General features: G+C 52.2%; 1 protein-coding gene across 3 annotated transcripts; it reads left to right on the plus strand.

The window, feature by feature from the left end:
- The first annotated feature begins 111 nt into the window (after positions 1–111).
- PPARD (peroxisome proliferator activated receptor delta) lies at positions 112–17,416 on the plus strand. Of its 3 annotated transcripts, none has more exons than XM_039695737.1 (8): positions 112–210; positions 1,894–1,982; positions 11,559–11,787; positions 12,476–12,627; positions 13,304–13,442; positions 14,020–14,222; positions 14,528–14,981; positions 15,340–17,416. In XM_039695737.1, exons 3-8 carry the CDS (start codon positions 11,658–11,660, stop codon positions 15,585–15,587), a joined length of 1,326 nt encoding a protein of 441 aa, XP_039551671.1. In that variant the 5' UTR covers positions 112–210; positions 1,894–1,982; positions 11,559–11,657; the 3' UTR covers positions 15,588–17,416. The 3 variants fall into 3 exon arrangements, with proteins under 3 accessions (XP_039551671.1, XP_039551672.1, XP_039551673.1); XM_039695738.1 differs by having other exon boundaries at positions 14,531–14,981; XM_039695739.1 differs by having other exon boundaries at positions 11,673–11,787.
- The last annotated feature ends 316 nt before the right edge of the window (positions 17,417–17,732 follow it).

Genomic DNA, 17,732 nt, shown 5'->3' on the forward strand with positions numbered 1-17,732 from the left:
GGTCTGTAAAGCAGTGACCTGTGGGTTGAGGCAGCCCATGTCCCATTTCTCGTTTCTGCCCTCCTCTCCTCTCCTCCTGCCCTCTCCATGCAAATCCCTCGTTGCCTCCAGCAGAGTCTCCTCTTCTGTACAAACACGCTCCAGGGTGAGGTGGGAGTTTTCCTGATGACTTGCCGTGTGTCAGCCAGGGACAGCAGAGGAAGCATCCAGGTGGGATGTGCTGGCAGGCTCCCTCTGTGCCCTGCAAGTGTTGCCTTGTGTGTGGTGTGATGGGCAAGTCCTGGCATTTAGCTGTGAGTGGGACAAGGTGAGCCAGGCATTTCCTTTTAATTCTCAGATCTCTGGCAGCAGCAGGGCACTCTGGTCTGCAATGAGAGAGAGCTGAGGGTGTGATTTGTGCACTCCCTGCATGTGATTCAGCCCTCGTTGACAGTGTCAAGGCTAATGCTGTGTTACTGAATTGGGATGAGCTTTATTGCTGCTGGAGGTGGAGAAAGCCACCTCCTGATGTGCTGTGGGGCTGGAATGATTTTAGTGTTGTTCTTTGTCCGAGAGATTAAAGAGAAACTTTGTCAGGATTGTTCAGAAAAACTGTCTTCCATATTGTGGGAGAAGGGATGAGAAACCCACTGTGCTGTGCAAGGGAAGCTCCTGAGGGCAGTTCTGTGGCTCCACTGAGGCAGAGGATGGTGCTGGATCCACTCTTGGCAGAGCTCTGGGCTGTCCTCAGCCCCCACCTCTAAACAAGGGCAATCCCTGCCTTCAGGAGGATGTGGCTTTGACATCACTGGCTGGGAAATCCTGATGTGATTGATGCTCCAGTGCAAGGGACTCAGGTTATATTTTTGTATCTCAGTTGTGGCCTCCTCTGGGAGTGCCTTGATCCTGTAGGGAACACCCTCCACACTCAGCTTTTGAGGCAGGGGGTTCATGTTCTTTTTTCATCTCCCCTGGGCAGCTGCAGCTGCCACTGCCGTGTCAGACCTGGAAGGATGTGCTGCACTGGGGGCTCACTCTCAGCACAGCACTCACAGGTTGCTGCCTGGCCTGGGAGGGGCTGGTGGTGCTGGTTTGTTGCTTGGTCTGTTTCTGGTCTCTTTCTGGTCTCTTTCTGGTCTGTTTCTGGTCCTCAGCTGCCTCACAAGTTGTCCCATGTCAAGGGCAGCAATACAAGCTGGGCTTTTCATTGGAGTGGGAGGAGCAGCTAAGCCTGGGTAATGTCAAGGAGGGTATGTGGGTGCAAATAGCATCATGTTCACAGCATCTTTGTTTAATGTTTTAGTCCAGTTAGTCTGCATAACTGTCTAAAAATAGGACATATTTCCTCTAAGTCCTCTAGTTCAAAGCCTCACAAGCCATTTTTTTTCAGCATTAGTCTCTTCCTTCTCTTTTGAGTCTGAAATTCATACAAGGCAAAGTTATCAGGAAAACCAAGAAGAGTGAATGAACTCTGTTGAATCCTTAAGTTTCAGCCACCCAAGAGGAAGTTCATTAAAGTTGCAGGAACTTTCTGGCAGCCTCTTAAAGGTGGATTAAGCAAGCTGGGTAAACAAGCAGCCTTGTGGCCACTATAGACCTTTTCCTAGCATCAACTTTGTGCATTGTCACAAGAGCTCAGGGTCATCAGCCTCTGGCTGCAGGTGACTTGAGGCAAAGGTGACATCCATGGTGAGGGGATGGGGCTGTCACTGCTGGGACACCCCAGGGTTTGCTCTACCCCCTGGTGTTGGGACAGATGCTGTGGAGTCACCCTGGCCCAGGGTTTCAGCGTGCAAAAGAGGGAGTGTGTGTTTAAATTTCAGAGCTGCTGCTGGACCCAGCCCAGTGCTCCCAGCAGCATAAATATCTGGCCTTCAGCACAGCCCTGGAAACTCGCTGTGTGTCCTCCTGCAGATTGCTCCAGCTCTTGGCTGTCGGTGCTGACATGGTGACCGAGCGGTGCCTTTCGGCGGCAGGCGGACAGGGACAGCTGCTCCGCAGAGGTAACCCTTCCCCTTCCCCCTGGGCCACCCACCAGGCACCTAGCAGTGCTTCTGAAATCTCGGGGTAGGGAAGAGCAGCTTGCTTCCAGCAAGTTTGCCTTGGTCCGTCAGCTTAAACTTTCTTAAATTTAATTTTAAATTTCAAATCCGTGCCTTATTTTTGTTCGGTTCCTGAATATGATCTTATGGATTACTTCAGGAATACACTGTGAGGACCATGGTCTAATCCTGTTCTCCTCAGCTGGCTCTTGCTGTCAAAGCATAGTGACATAACATTTCATTATTTCACTGATGTTTAGGACTGAAATTGGCTCTTGTAGATGAGGGAGGGCACATGAGAGCTGCATGTGTGTCACCAATCACCCAACAATCCCACACATGACCCGGCAGTGGTGTTGGACAAAGCTGAGCAGGTCATGGCAGAGGCAGGACAGGGGTTTGGAGGAGGTGGTCAGAGGGCCACGGTGGGCACTGTCCTGCCCTCAGAGCTCTGAAGTGATTCCTGGAATGAGCGGTGCTGTGGCTGTCTGCTGTGGCTGTGGGTGTGTGTTTGCCTCAGCACAGCTCTGAGGTGTTGAGCTGTTGTGGGTTCTGTGTCAGATTGGTGCAATGGTTACGCCATCTCTGTTCTGGTATTCAAGACACAGACTTCCAAGGATCTTCACAGCATGTGGAGAGGATTTTATAATGAGCCCCACGAGGCTTTGCTGATCAGAAGAGCATTGTTGTACAGAATTGCTTTCTGGTGTTGATGGGCTCAGTCTTTCTTGCGTGAAGCCTGTTGAAAAATATGTATTTTTGTACAGTACATCTTGTTGCCCTTTGGGGAGTATTTCGTCTGTGGCTATTGAATTATGGACTGGAAATCTGCAAATGTTCTTGGAGACTGAAGGATTGGCACAACAAGAGACTCTTGGGCTCCTCTGAACAACAGAACCTGACATACAAATGATGTTTTAATTGGGTGAGATGATGTTACAGTGCTTATGCCTGAAAGGTTATTTGCTGTCAGAGCCCAGCCTGGCTTGCCCTGACAATGACATTTTACATGTCAGGGGTTTTGTGGTTTGTACTGACTCTTTTGCTTAGAGCAGGAACAATCTGATAACCACAGATTTGTCGGGCTGCATTGCTGCTTCTCATCAGGTGCTGCAGAGTAATCTCTGCTTTTTCCAGAAGTCTGTCTGTTCAGGGATGAACTGCTGCAGTAATTTTGGAGACTCTGGGAAAGTCTGGACAAGCAGAAGTGATTTCCATAGTGAGGACAAGTAAGATTTTTCTGTAGAACTAGTTTTATTTTTTTGTTAATTACTCTGAAATATGCTTGCCTTGGCAGAATGCCTGGGAAATTGCTTTTCCAATGAAGGGTTTGGAGTGGAACGACTGATGCCAGTATGAATCCTTTTGGTCAAGGAGATTGTGAAGTGCATCTTCCCTAAAATATATGTTTGGGGATGACGTTCACTGGAGCCCTGCTTGACTGCAGGACGGGTTCAAAGCAGAACTGACTCAAGACGTATCTTAGTTTCATTATGACTTCTTGAAATGCTTTTAATATTCACTGTTTCAGTCGTAGTGTCTGGAAAATGTCTGAGTTCTCCACGGCTTAGCCAAGAGCTTGTGAACATCTGGGATCGTTTTGGTCAGGTCTGTTTGGCTTTGCAAAGGGCTCTGAAATGCATGTGTATGTTGGGGTGCTTTCCTGGGGACCTCACAGACAGGCTCTGCTCGAAGTTTTGAGTTTTGGGGAGTCTGTGGTTTGCAGGGGAATCCTGACCATGGAGGAGGAGGTGGCATGATGAAAGCACAAGCCAGAAACACAAGTGTTCATTCTGGTGCTGGGTTGAGCCAGGACCCACCTCTGGGGCTGGGGCATGGGCACAGCCTGGTGAGCCCCCTGTCATCCAAAGCTGTTGGCATCAGGCTGCATTTCCTGATTTGCCCTGGTGTGGGAACTGGAATTTGAAATAGCAAAAACCAGAACATGCATGTTCAACCCTTAACAGATATGTGGGTTGGAGACAGGGAATGGTTTTGGTGATTTGAAAGGGCAGATGAGCTGATAGGGAAGCATTTCTTTGATGGGCTGTTAAGACAGACTTTACTGTGAAACACATGCCTATCTCATTAGGACAGGCTTTGTCAAGCCTTTCCTGGCAGGGCTTGTGTGAGATGGCTTCAAAATAAGCAATGCTTTGTGCAGTCATCTTGCTGATGGGAACCCAAGCTCAAACCCCTGTCCTGCCTGACTTGCTACAAGTGTTTTTCAGTGGAAGTCTTGATTTCATCATAATGCAATCTGGGATATTTCTGAGAATGTACAAATCAGCTTTTCACCTTCAAGTTGTTTATATGGGTTCTGCTAGAGATGTTGACTCTTGAAAGCTGTTTACCCCACGAGGGCTGATGGTCAGAGACCCACATCTCTGAAAACATCTGTGGGTTCTCATATCCGTGGGGTAGAACTTGTGCTGTTAGGGGCATGGGGATCTCTGGAAAAGGATTGTTGGTGAGCATGAACTTGAGGAGCGTGCTGAGCTGCCAGCAGCTGGCTGTGTCAGGAAGCAGTAGCTGTTGGCTGGCTGTGAGCTCTGTGGCTCACCCTGAACCCCCAAGACAGTGCCAAGGGCATGAGGATGTTGTGAAAGGTGCGAATGCTTTGCTCAAGCGTTTTGTTTTCTGGGGGCTGAGGCAGAAATCCAAATGGTCAGAGCACACTGTGAGTCTTGGCAGGATCACTCTGACACGGTGGCTGCTCCTTTCCCTGCTGAAAAGGCAGGGGAATCTCTGTTGTCCAGGCAGCTATTGCTATGTGAATGTGGCCAAAAATAGCAAGGAAACAGCATTCCCATCTAGTTCCCTGAGAGGGTGTTGTGCTAGTTTGTGTAGAAAAATGATTCTGGTGTTCTCTGGAGCTTTTCTTCTGGGGATGTGTGCAGTCAGACTGGACCCCTGTTTTCCTGCTCCTGAGGGGAGCTGCAGCAGACACAGCAATGTGCTCGATCCGTCTCGCTGCGCATGTCCTGGCCCTGCTGAATCATCAGAACCCGTGCCTGGGCACAATTGCTCTCTGTCAGCTGCACCCTGGGATCAGAGCGGCGTGGCTGGTGCCCAGGATATTTTGCTAAAGTCTACAAAACCAAGCAGCACTTCTCTCGGAGTCCAAGTGTAAACATAACAAAACTTACAGGCTGATGGATTTATTTTTTTTCATGGTTAGTCCATGGGATCTAAAATCTGTTGCTGCAAAGAGGAGGAGGCTTGCCGTTGGTTTTGTGGGCATTTTTCTGCATCTGGGAGCACTGGCAATGTAGCACTAAAACCTAGGGGCCTGCTGGATGCTTGGCTCCAGACAGAAGGCTGCATGCATGTGTGTGATCCTTAGTGACTCATCAGCCCACTGCTGTTTTTCTGCCCCAATTGCTTTTCTGGGGAGCCGATTGCCCCTTCCAAAGCATGGGTGGCACTTGCTGGTGTCCCAGTGACCCTGAGACTTTGGGAAATTCTAAGCTGGGTGCTGGTGTGCACAGCACTGCCAAACTTGGCCCCAGTGCTCCCGTTCACAGCCACAGCTTGTTCCACTCACCACTTTCCTGGAGTTCCATTTCAGTGCTGCTCTGAGTCTGCAGCACCCTGTGCCCACTGTTTGCCTTGGGTAGTGGTGTTGCTGTTTCTGTGAGCTCCTCCCTCAGCAGCCCTGTTCTATAATTACTGATGTTCCTGAAACCAGATCCTTCCACATGTCCTGCTCAGGTTCAGGAGGACAAGGGGTCCCTGAGCAAACTGACTGCCTTGGGGTACAGCCAAGAGGACTTCAGCAGTTTGGGAACGTGTCATCTTACAGTGGTTCATTGAATTCTGAGCCTCCAGCCTCCTCACCTCTGGGATGCTAAAGGAAAGGGGAATACATCCCAGACAGCTTCTCTGGTGTGAGAGTGCCAGGTTTGCAGCGTGATCCCAAAGCATTGCCACAGTTCCACAGCCACCTCTGCTGTGCCCTGGGCTCTGGGGAGATGATCATCTCTCCTTGCCAGACTTAATGATCTTCTCAAATAGCAGCACTTCTGTGCCATTTCAAGCACTGAGAAGCCCCAGTGGTGTCACCTTTCCAGTACCTGCTTGTTTCCTGGCTGCTGTCCTTGTTCCTATGGGTCAGACCCACGTGCCCCTCCTGGCCATAGATACTTGGGGCTGTCCTGAGTTGACCACTGAACAGAAATACCAGTCAGCAGTTGGCAGAATGAGATGTGCCAGTTTACTTCCTGAAAGTTGTCCTGGAAATGCCTTGTACAGGAATGTACAACATGAGATGATGGTCACAAGCAGTACAGGGAGCTGACCTGGGGCTGGGCAGGCCAGACCTGCAAGTGTGACTGCAAACAGGTGTCAAAATCTGTAATACAGGAATAAACAATGACACTTGGCACTGATCTATTGCTCTGCACTTCCAAAACATGCTGTCTCCATGAGCTAATGCAGCCAGGGAATGATCAGGAAGGAAGCACTGTAAAAATCCTGGCTTTGTTTCTTTCTGGTGGGTTTTGGTTGTGGTTGGGTTTGGGTTTTTGGTTTTTTTTTTGTGATCAAGTAAATGGAGGTAGGGGACCTGACCAGATTTGCTGAAGGTCAGGGAGCAGCACTTCAATTAAGAGCTAAGAACTGCACAGCTCCTCCCTGCCTTCCCTGCTGCTGCCTGTCAGCCATGGAGCCTGATGAGGGCAGGGAGTCCCTCTGTGGTTGGGTTTGGGTTTTTGGTTTTTTTTTTGTGATCAAGTAAATGGAGGTAGGGGACCTGACCAGATTTGCTGAAGGTCAGGGAGCAGCACTTCAATTAAGAGCTAAGAACTGCACAGCTCCTCCCTGCCTTCCCTGCTGCTGCCTGTCAGCCATGGAGCCTGATGAGGGCAGGGAGTCCCTCTGCTGGGAAGCTGTTGAGGGATGATTCCTCTGTCTTCCCATGTCTGCCAGCTCAAGATTTTGGAGCACATCTCATGCATGCTTGCTGCTGGAGCCAGGGATGGCTGCAGCTCCTGGAGAAGAGCAGCCTGGCAGACCCTGCTTTGTGCATGGCTGAGAGTCCAGTGCCCAAAGTCTGCTGTTCTTCTGTGCCTGCAATACCTCTCACAATCTGAACAAAGCCAGTAGTTCCTTTTGGAGCAAAATGTCATGACCTGGTTTTGGGGACAGCATCAATCATGGTACAAAAAGAGAAGAATCCAGCAAGTTTCGTAACCTTTTTAATGAGCTGGGGTTCTTTCCCCCCTCAGTGCCCAGGAAGTGGGTGAGCTTAAACATGCAATAGATCTGTGATTCATTTTGGCAAGCCAGGCTGCTCAAGGCAGTTGAGGGAATCTCCTGCACCCTGTGTCACAAGTCCTGGAGTAATTAGCAGCAGCTAATAGTCATGGCAGCTCTGGCAGGACCCCTCTGCTTAAAGAGCCCAGCTCACTCCTGGGGAAGCAAGGGGGTCCACACTGAGCAGCCTGAGAGAGAATCACAGGACTGGGCTCTGGGGCATGGTACAGCATCTAAGCAGATGCTTCAAGAGGAAGAATCTGTCCCAGAATGTCTGTCCTGGTCACTGCTGTGTGGGAGGGCTCTTCCTTGCTAGCTGTAGTAGTTTATTTTTGTGTGTAGCCTGCCTTGAGGCCAAGGCTTTGAGTAAGGAAGGAAACACTCAGCTACTAAGTGCTGCTGAGATCTCATTGGCTAATATGAGGGTATGCTGATCTTCCAGGAGCAAACATAAACATGTTTTCAGTGTTTGTCTCGCCTGTTTTGTACCCTCAGTTACCTTTCCTGTATTGCAGCATCTGCTTAGCTCTTATTTGGCTTTATTAGTAGTAGCTGACGTGTAGGAGGAGGAACAGAAACTGGTACTTGATCAGCAGATCTTGGAAGCAGTGACACAACCTGAGGAAGTCTGCAAAAGGTGGTTAACCAGCAGCAATCACATCTCCTTTATGGATTCAGGTCAGTTTTTGACTGTGGATTCAAAATGTGCTGTACATCACAGTGCTGATTTCTCATCTCACCCCTTCTGTTTCTTTTGACTGTGTATCTGGTGAGCTTTCTTGCCCAGGGGAGTAAACACAAGCAAGGAGCACTCCCATGATATAATGGTTTCCTTTTGCCATTCTTTATGACCTCTTTTATAGTACAGTTGTATTGAACAACTGCTTTGAGCACATCAGCTCTGTGACTTGACTCGTGGGAGGTTTGGACCTTTCTTTGGTGCTTTGCCTTGTCTGGAAACTGAGCTTGGCTCCAGGGTCTGTGTGCTAATCAGCAGGATTGGCTGCCAGGGGAGCTGCCAGGCCACAGGGGCACAAGCTGTTGGTTGATGATCTGGAGGTTTGGATCTTGGTCAGCTCTGGAGAAGTACTACCTTGTTGCAGGGAATTCACACTCCTTTAAATCTCCTTTTAACTTTTATTTCTGTTTTTTTCCCTCTCCTGGTTATGCCACATCTCTCTCCCTGCTCCCACTGTTGGTTTAGCTTGGCATAGATGCCAGCTTCTAGGAAAGACAAACCTGTTGCCCAAGCTGTTGGCAGCCAGCAGGCATCAGCCCAAGCGCAGAGCCAGCAAACAAACCCTCCCTGCACCAGCTGCAGAGGAACTGCTGGCTCAGCCAGGGTTCCCAAAGCTCCTTGGAGCAGGCATTGAGGCGAGGGCACAGCAAGTCATGGGATGCTTGTGCTCTTGCTCATTCCCGTCCTGTGGGAAGAGGAAGGGAAGCAGCTCTGCTAGGTTCTCTGGATATGCTTAGGAAGGAATTCACAGTCTCCATCTCATTGCCATCAGTGTCCTGTGACAGCTGGCAAATGGAAAAAGGGGTGGGTGTCTATGGCAGGCAGGAGTCTCTACCCATCCTCCTGCAGCTGGAAGTTTGTGTGCTGTGCTCTGGCACAGGACCCAGCCAAGAGGAGGAGACCAAGCTATCTCTTCTCCTGCTCTGGCAACTTGGCCACTGGATGTGGAGGCACCACATGTCTGGAGAGGTGCTGGGGTGGAGATGGGTCCTTTGGCTGTCTTTTCTCATCCCAGTGCTGTCCCACAAGGATTCTGGGCTGCAGTGCTGGCAGGGCAGGTCCCTCCCTGTGCTCAGACAGAGAGAGTTTGGACAAACCTCTGGAGAGCAGAAGGGGCTGCAGCCTCCTGTGTGAGATCAATCCTTTTTTCCCGTCCTCTCCCTCTATCCCAGTTGTTTAGAAAATGGGAAGGGCTAAGGGAGAGGCAGGTGTGCAAAGAGCTCCCACAGCTCCCCTCTGCCCAGGCCCCTGAAATCTTGGCCTGCAAGGAGATGTACAAACAATACATTCACAGCCTTCTGGTAAAAGCTTTTCTCTCTCTGGCTCTCCAGCCACTCTCAAAGGGTGGGATTCACATCCATATCCTTTTCTTTCCTTTCTTAATGCCTGTGTGCACATGAGGCCCATGCAACTGTCTGTCTATGTCTCATCCTCTGCTTTCCTCCTCTTCACACCCATCCAAGACTGACTCCAAGCACAGTTTTAGAGTTGATTTTTTGGGTTTTGGGGAGCAAACTGCATGCCAAAAAGTCACTGCCACCCTGGGAGCACATGGCCCTGAGCAGAGCCAGTGGATGGAGGACAGCATGTCAGGGATGTTCCCACATTATTCCAACATGACCCATGAGACATGTGGGGCAAAGCAGAGAGCTCTGTCTGCAGTGGGTTTAAAGCAAGGGGCTTGTGCTGGATCCAGGGACAAGGAGAATCTAATGAGCTGCTCATTAAGCTGCTGCAGGATGGATTTTCCACTGCAGACAAGCTTCTCCTGCCACAAGCTTCCCCCACTAACTGCTCTTCCAGGCAAAAGTGTTTCCCTGATGTTTGTGTGATCATTTATATATATAACCCTGAAAACAGTGAAGTTCATTACCCTCCATCTCCAGTGAACAAGTTTTCCTGCCTGTCTGCCATGTCCCACTGCGTGGGATGTGTGAGCAGGGGCCAAGGATAACACAGCCCTTCAATGGTCCCTCAGTGCTCGTGTGGAGGCACGGGAAGGGAGCAGCCCCTGCCTGCTCCTGCTGCCAAGGAGCACAGGGCAGTGTGCTGTCACTTATGTACCTCACCTGGAAACAAAGCCACCTGCCTGCAGTCTGAATTCCCAGTGTGGAGGGAAAAAATAAAACCCCCTCAGCCACAGGAGACCCAGGCTCTGGTACAGCACCAGCTCCAGGGGTGACTTGTGTCCTTTGTGATGTGTTTGTGTTCACCCTCCCACCTGCAGGTTTTGTTCCCTCCCTGAGCTGCTTCCTTGCTCTTTCAGGGAGCTCTGACCTTGGTGTTTTTCCAGCAATCCAAGGAGCTGGCTGCAGCTCAAGTTCAAAGTGCCAGGTGTGAGGGCAAACAAATCCAGGGAGTCCTGGGTCACTGCTGCCCTTGCCCAGCAAGCCCTGAGTTGTGCTGTGGGCTTGGGCATGGGGCACAGACCATGCCAGAGCTTGGGGTTGCCCTTGTACAAGGCCCCTGCAATATCCTGCATTAGTTTAATCTGGGTCTGCAAATTGAGGCTCTCTTGGTTGAACCTGGATTTCAATGGCTTTCCTGATGGGTATTTCTCCACTTAAAAATAACTCTCTTAAGGAAGTGAATGGAAGTTTACATAAGATGGGCTTGAGGTATTAATTATTCAGGGAAGAGTCATTTAGGAATCAAGATCCAGCATGGCTGGGAGGGAGGTGGGAATTGCTCTGCCACAGCCAGGGTACCGGTGCTGCATCGCTTGGATGGCTGGAGCTTTTTGTGGGCTCCTTGGGATGGAGTAAGGCAAACAAGGAGAGGAAGTGTGTGGGGGAGGACGGGGCCGTTCCTCCCACAGGAAACCCGGGATTAAGACACTGCTTGGATTGTGTGGCTGCTGGGATTGCACTGCTGGACCCCGTGGCTGAGCACGGCCTGGCGGCTGCGCAGAGCAGCAGCAACACGTTCAGCCCTGCTCTTGGCAGAGGAGCCAAGTGAAAACAAACACAAAGGCTGCAACTGGCAGCACTCTGACGGGAAGGAGTGTGAGTGCAGGGCTGACAGGAAGCCATCAGTCTTGCAGATGGACCAGGGACTTTTAGCCACTGCCTGCTGCTGCACTGAGCCCTGCTGCCCCAGTGTCTTCCACCCATGGGCACAGTGTGCCCTGATCAGCTGCTGCTCCCAATCCAGGCTCTGCCATGGCAGGGACAGAGGGTGAAGCCAGCTTGATCCTTCTGGAGGTGTTGGCTCTATCAGACCCTGGCCCTGGCTGCTGTCATCACATCCCAGGTCACTGGCAGCTCTGGGGGACTTGTAAGCTGGGGACCCGTGATCCCTGGGTGGCATCTGGGCTGGTTTGTGGTCTGCTGGGCTTTAAAAACAATTCTGTGAGCCTTTGCTTCCTCGAGTCCTACAGAATGTTTATTCCACAGTGCAAAGGGATCTTTAAACGGGCCCTGCTCTGCATGTCTCACTGGCTGAGGAGCAAGCACAGAGCAGGACTGGTGTGGCTGGTGACACTGCCCTGCTGCTGAGCTGCTCTGTGCAGGCACTCAGTGGCCTCTCTCCATGTCCTGCAGGCTAGCAGGAACAGCCTGGTGGGGTCCATCTTGGATAGACGCGGATGATGCCAGAGCTATGACAGGGATTGCAGTCTTGGCACTGAGGGGTGATCAATTATGGAACAACTACAGGAGGAAGTACCTGAGGTCAAGGAAGAGGAAGAGGAAGAGGCAGTGATGGTGGCAAGTGGAGCCTCAGACCCAACTGGAGGACCAGACAGCTCGCTGCCTTCAAGCAGCTACACAGGTGAGTGGAGCCACAGGAGCTCATCCAGGTGCCCACAGTCCCTAGGCAGCATGCTCAGCTGCAAGGGCAGAGGATCTGTCCCTGAATGAAGTTAAGCTGAACTGAACATTTCACATTTGTGAAATAATGCTCCAAGTTCTGTTGAGGCTTATTTCTTTCTCTGAGGTCACTGCACAACCATTGCAATGGGTTTTGGAGTGGAAATTAAAAGGACAGGCAGGTAACATTGTGCTTCAGAGCAAGAGACCTCCCAGAGTGCTTGGAAATTCTTCCTTTGACACTTCTTGAGGTCCTCAGAGCAAAGTGATTGTAGGAGGTGGGAGAGAAGGTTTGTGGATGCAGAAGAGGCTCCTCCAGAGCCCTTGATGTTCCAGCTGGGATACCCTGTGCCAGCAGCCGGCCAACAAGGGATTATAAAATCTTCTGGTTGGGGTTTCATTGCCAGGACATGAATGCCATAGGGAAGAAAGGAGCATTGATGTGGAGTCTGAGCTGCTGGGGCATTCTTGGCTCTGTTCATGGCATTGGCATTTGCCCGTAGCCAGTGCCAGATTCCAGATGTGATACCAGGGGCAGGCAGGACAGGGCTGGAAATCCCTCCTCAGCCCCACAGCTGGAGGAGCTGGCCACGCCAGAGCTGGGCCTGTGGCTGTGACATGGGAGGACATGTCCCTGTGTGTGTTTGCAGACCTGTCACAGAGCTCCTCTCCCTCGCTGTCGGACCAGCTGCAGCTGGGCTGCGAGGAGGCGGCGCTGGGAGCGCTGAACGTGGAGTGCAGGGTCTGTGGAGACAAAGCCTCGGGCTTCCACTACGGCGTGCACGCCTGCGAGGGCTGCAAGGTGAGTCCCAGGGGCAGCTGGGTGCAGCAGCACCAAGCAGGGCTTAGATCCCAGCATCTGGGCTGCCTCCTCACACAAGATTTGCAGCAAAACGGGGATTCGGGATTGATTGTAAAAACCACAACCTGGCTAGAATGGGGCAAGTATAGGCAGGCAGCAAATGCTGCCCTGGGAAGAGGGCTGTGTGGCCCAAACCTTGCCTTGTCATCCTTTATTGTGTAAAGCAAATCCATCTGTCCCCATAGGGACCCTGAGTTTGCTTTTAAATATAGTTTTTGTGCTGCAGATCAGCAGTGAGCTGTGCATTTATCTTCCTGGGATCACTTGCTGCAGCTTGGATGTTCCTCTGGAATTCTTTCCCCTGCAGCAGATCCAGCAGGGTTGCATTAGCAGCCCAGGTCCTGCCAGACATTCCTGCAGGCTGGGGTTGGCCCACAGCTGGTTCCTCCATCCCTCTCTGTGGGCTGCTGGCACAGTCACAGCACCAGGCATGGGGTGCCCTCACACCTCTTCCTCTGCAGCTCCTTTCTGCTACCACATGACCTTTCTTTGGGATAGACACTCTGAGAGAGATCAGAGAGACCCAGGGCTCCCCCTCCTGAGCCTCCCTGAAGCTCCTGAGGATAACAAACCAGCCTGGTCCCAAGCTCCATGTCCCCCTGCTCCCTGCCTGCAGGGTTTCTTCCGCCGGACGATCCGCATGAAGCTGGAGTACGAGAAGTGTGAGAGGAGCTGCAAGATTCAGAAGAAGAACAGAAACAAGTGCCAGTACTGCCGCTTCCAGAAATGCCTCTCGCTGGGCATGTCACACAATGGTGAGTGTCACTGCTGCCCCCAGGCCTGGCCACCTGGTGACACGGGGCCAGCTGCCCTCCTGTGGAGGGTGCCCATGGCCTGCTGTGCTTTAGCCCATGGCTCTTCTTGCTAGGGGATCACTGAAATCCAGTGCTTCAAGCATTGACTCCTCTTCCCCTTTTTCTGTATGAGAAGGGGCTGTTCATTCCCACCATGCAGTGCAGCTGCTGGCACATGGCTGTCCCTTATGGACTGGCCCTGAGGGAACTGGACACACAATTTGTTCTTCTGTGCTGGGACTTTTACACTTCAGGTGTAAGAATCTTGGACCCAGACAAGCAAAGGTGTTTATGTGGGAAGCAGGGTTTGAGCAAGAGCCAAAGGAATGGGATGGGAGTGTGGTGTGAGGAAGCAGCAGTGACTGTTTCGTGTAGGTGTTAGTGCTGGAGGAACTGCAGCCTGGAGAAGCATTGTGTTGTGCAGCTGCAGGTGTTCTCCAGCAGACCTGTCTGTCTGCAGTGGCAGAACAAACTGCTGCCTCTCTGGATGCATCTCCTGGGGTCCCCCTGCTGTCCTGACCCCCAGTTTTTCCCCCAGCCATCCGCTTTGGGCGCATGCCAGAGGCAGAGAAGAGGAAGCTGGTGGCAGGGCTGACAGCGAGCGAGGTCGGCTGCCAGAACCCACAGGTGGCTGACCTCAAAGCTTTCTCCAAGCACATCTACAACGCCTACCTGAAGAATTTCAACATGACCAAAAAGAAGGCAAGAGGTATCCTGACCGGCAAGGCCAGCAGCACCCCAGTAAGTTCCCTCCTAGGGCAGGCGGGGTTGGCCATGGCCAGCACAGCAGACTGTTCTCTGGGAGATGCTGCTGTAGCTGTTCCACCATTGTCACCTGCAGCCAGGTGGGCTCTGCATGTCCTGCCCCTTGCTGGGAAAAATCCCATTGCTCTGCACACTTGTGCTGTGGTGGGTGGGTGCAGATTACCTGGGCACTGTCAGCCCCAGAGGCAGGGCACAGGGATAGGCAGACAAACACAGCTGTCCTGAGCAGAGCTGGCACCTCGAGTCCCCACAGCACACTCCTAACTTGCTTCTTGTTCAAGCAGCCTTTTGTGATCCATGACATGGACACCTTGTGGCAGGCAGAGAAGGGGCTGGTGTGGAAGCAGCTGGTGAATGGCATCCCCCCCTACAAGGAGATCGGGGTGCACGTCTTCTACCGCTGCCAGTGCACCACGGTGGAGACCGTGCGGGAGCTCACCGAGTTCGCCAAGAGCATCCCCAGCTTCATCGGCCTCTACCTCAACGACCAAGTGACTCTGCTCAAGTACGGGGTGCACGAGGCCATCTTTGCCATGCTGGCCTCCATCATGAACAAGGATGGGCTGCTGGTGGCCAACGGGAACGGCTTTGTGACCCGCGAGTTCCTGCGCAGCCTGCGCAAGCCCTTCAACGAGATCATGGAGCCCAAATTTGAGTTTGCTGTGAAGTTCAACGCGCTGGAGCTGGATGACAGTGACCTGTCCCTGTTTGTGGCTGCCATCATCCTGTGTGGAGGTGAGCGGGTGGCCTTGGCCGTGCCAGGGTCAGGAAGAGGTGGTTCAGAGGGGGCTAGGGGAGCTGAGTTGCAGCTGGGCTTGAGGTCAGCCAGGAATGTCTCAGGGGCATGAGAGAAGAACTGAACACTTCCAAAACCAAAGCTTCTCTGTGGAGGTGATGCCTGGCAAGCTCGGACCAGCAGGAAGGAATGTAGAAGTGGCATCTCCTTCTCTTGTGCTGCTGTGGGATACATTGTCCAAGAGCACACTTCTCCCCTTTCTAGCTGATGAGGCTGAATCATGGTGGGTGGGTTACAGTCCCTGGCTCCCTTTCCCCTGCACCATGACCCTGCAGCTCCCCTGCTTCCTCTCCACAGACCGCCCTGGCCTGATGAACGTGAAGCAGGTGGAGGAGATCCAAGACAACATCCTGCGAGCGCTGGAGTTCCACCTGCAGTCCAACCACCCCGATGCCCAGTACCTCTTCCCCAAGCTGCTGCAGAAGATGGCTGACCTGCGACAGCTGGTGACAGAGCACGCCCAGCTGGTGCAGAAGATCAAGAAGACAGAGACAGAGACATCTCTGCACCCACTTCTGCAGGAGATCTACAAGGACATGTACTAAGGACCTGTTATTTATGAGAATGAAGCCATGGATTCCTATCAAGACTCTTTGTACAGAAACAAAGAAAACCCTTCCCAGTGTCTTCCATTTCTCCTACTGGAAATTCTTTTCTCTGTGACCCTGACACACGGTACATAGGGCAAGATGCCATCAGGATTTGCAGGTGCCTCCTGCTCAGCCAGGGCTTCCATTAACACACACTAACAAATCTGCAAAGCTGCTGTTCCCCTTCATGTGGCCCTGTTTACACGGCTCAGGCAGCGAGGTCACTGTGGCACCTCGGGTCCCCAGGGTGGGGAGCCCTGGTCCTTGGGGGTGCAGGGCCAGCAGGGCTGACAGCAGCACTCACAGAGTATCTGTATTCTCTTGTTTGTTTGCACTCCAAGGACGTGGTCCTGAGCCATGAAGTCTGGGACAGTGTGATGAAAGGATGTTTCTCTCTTTCCCAAAGAAAAGCTCACGGGTAGGGGCTGTCCCAGGGGAGACCCTCAGCTGCAGCCCCCCATGCTCTGCAATGTGTGAACTCTGCCTTCCTGGGTGCTGGGTGGGAGCCTTTGCTCCTGGCACCCTCATTCCACAGGGAATGTGTCCCTTGGCACCTCAGTAGGGGAGGCTGGGATGGGAAAGTAGGAGGGAAAGGATTTGACTCCTTAAAATTCACCTTCAGAGCAGAGGCACAGAATCCATGGCTTCCACAGGCTGCTCTGCACAGATGTGGGTTACAGAAAAGGTGTGTGGAGAGTCAGAGGCCTTGAGCTGGTCAGGGTTTGGTGTCCTGCCTCAGTTTCCCCTCTGTGAAAGGGACCTGGATTGTCACATGCTGCCTGCTCAGAGCAGGAGCACAAGGATCTGTTAGTGCATTGGTTGCAGAGAGCTTTGCAGCTGTAAATGCCAAGGATTTATAAACAGGGAGGGGGTGGCTGGGATGCTCCCAATGAGCAGGAGCCTCCCAGGGAGCGTGGCTGTGTCAGGGAAGCTGCCAGTCCCCCTCTGCCACTGCTCCCAAGGGTGGGAGCAGCTCCAGGCTTGGTCTGCCTGATCCCAGCACCCTTCTGGGACTTTACCTCACAACTTCTCACAGCTGTAGTGAAACACCACGCTGCTGCCTGGGCCAGGCCAGGCCCCTGGTGTGTCCCTTGGGCTTTAGGCAGGGGGAGGATGGACCTAGGAAGGGCTCAGTTTCCCTTTCAGGATAATGGTGTCTCACCTAAGAAGTGACACTTCCCTGTGTGCAGCTCCTAGCCCCCTGTGTCCTGAGCAGCCTTATTAAAATACTGATATTCCCTAGGAGGGCTTGTGGGAGCAAATTATTCGCTTTTATTTTACTTTCCTCCTCTTCAGGGTAGCAGATTTCCCTGGTGCAATAATTCCTTTAAAACCCAAAGGGGAAGAGCACTGGGCTTTCCCTCCCCATCACAGGGCTGGCCTGGTCCCAACCCCCCCCCTGCTGCCACACTCCTCAGTTCGCCGTGCCTCAGTTTCCCTGCCCAGCCCTCCCCTCCCTACCTCGCAGGGGTGTTGGGAATCACCGTTTCTGAAGCACTTTGAAGCCCTCTGGGGGAAGGCACTGGAGACGTGCATGTGCTGGTCGGAGCCCGGGATTTGTCCTTCCCAAAATCCCGGTGGTGTCCCCACCTCGGTGGCAGTGCAGGACTCGTGCCCATCACCTGGGAAACTTTTTGCTCTTCCTTCCTCGACAGTATAACAACCCTCAAACTGAAATGTATATTTTTGCTAGAAGTACAAACTTCCAAGTGTTTTTAATAATATAAATAGTGTCCACAAACTGACTTGACTTTAAATAAATCTGAACTAAATATTTAAGAACCTTTTAGCGTCCAGCCTGTCTTTGTGGGCTTTCTCTCAGCACCTGGGGGTAGCTGTCCGTGGGAGAATTTCCAGCAGAGGCCATGGGATTTGCTGTGATTTCCAGGGATTTGCTGTGATTCCTGGGGCTCTGTAATTCCCGGATTTGCGGTTTTCTTGCCTGCAAACCTAAAGCAGCAGAAAAAGCCAGTCCTGAGCAGGATCCCAGCCTCACCTGGAGGATTCCTGCTCCAGATGTTTCGGGCGGAGCTGGAAATGAGCTGAAAACACCGCGAGAAGGGGAACAATGAGCCCCGGGGCAGTCATGTGCCGGCAGCC

This window comes from Passer montanus, unplaced genomic scaffold (assembly GCF_014805655.1).
Source record: "Passer montanus isolate IOZ18808 unplaced genomic scaffold, ASM1480565v1 scaffold93, whole genome shotgun sequence".
NCBI lineage: Eukaryota > Metazoa > Chordata > Aves > Passeriformes > Passeridae > Passer > Passer montanus.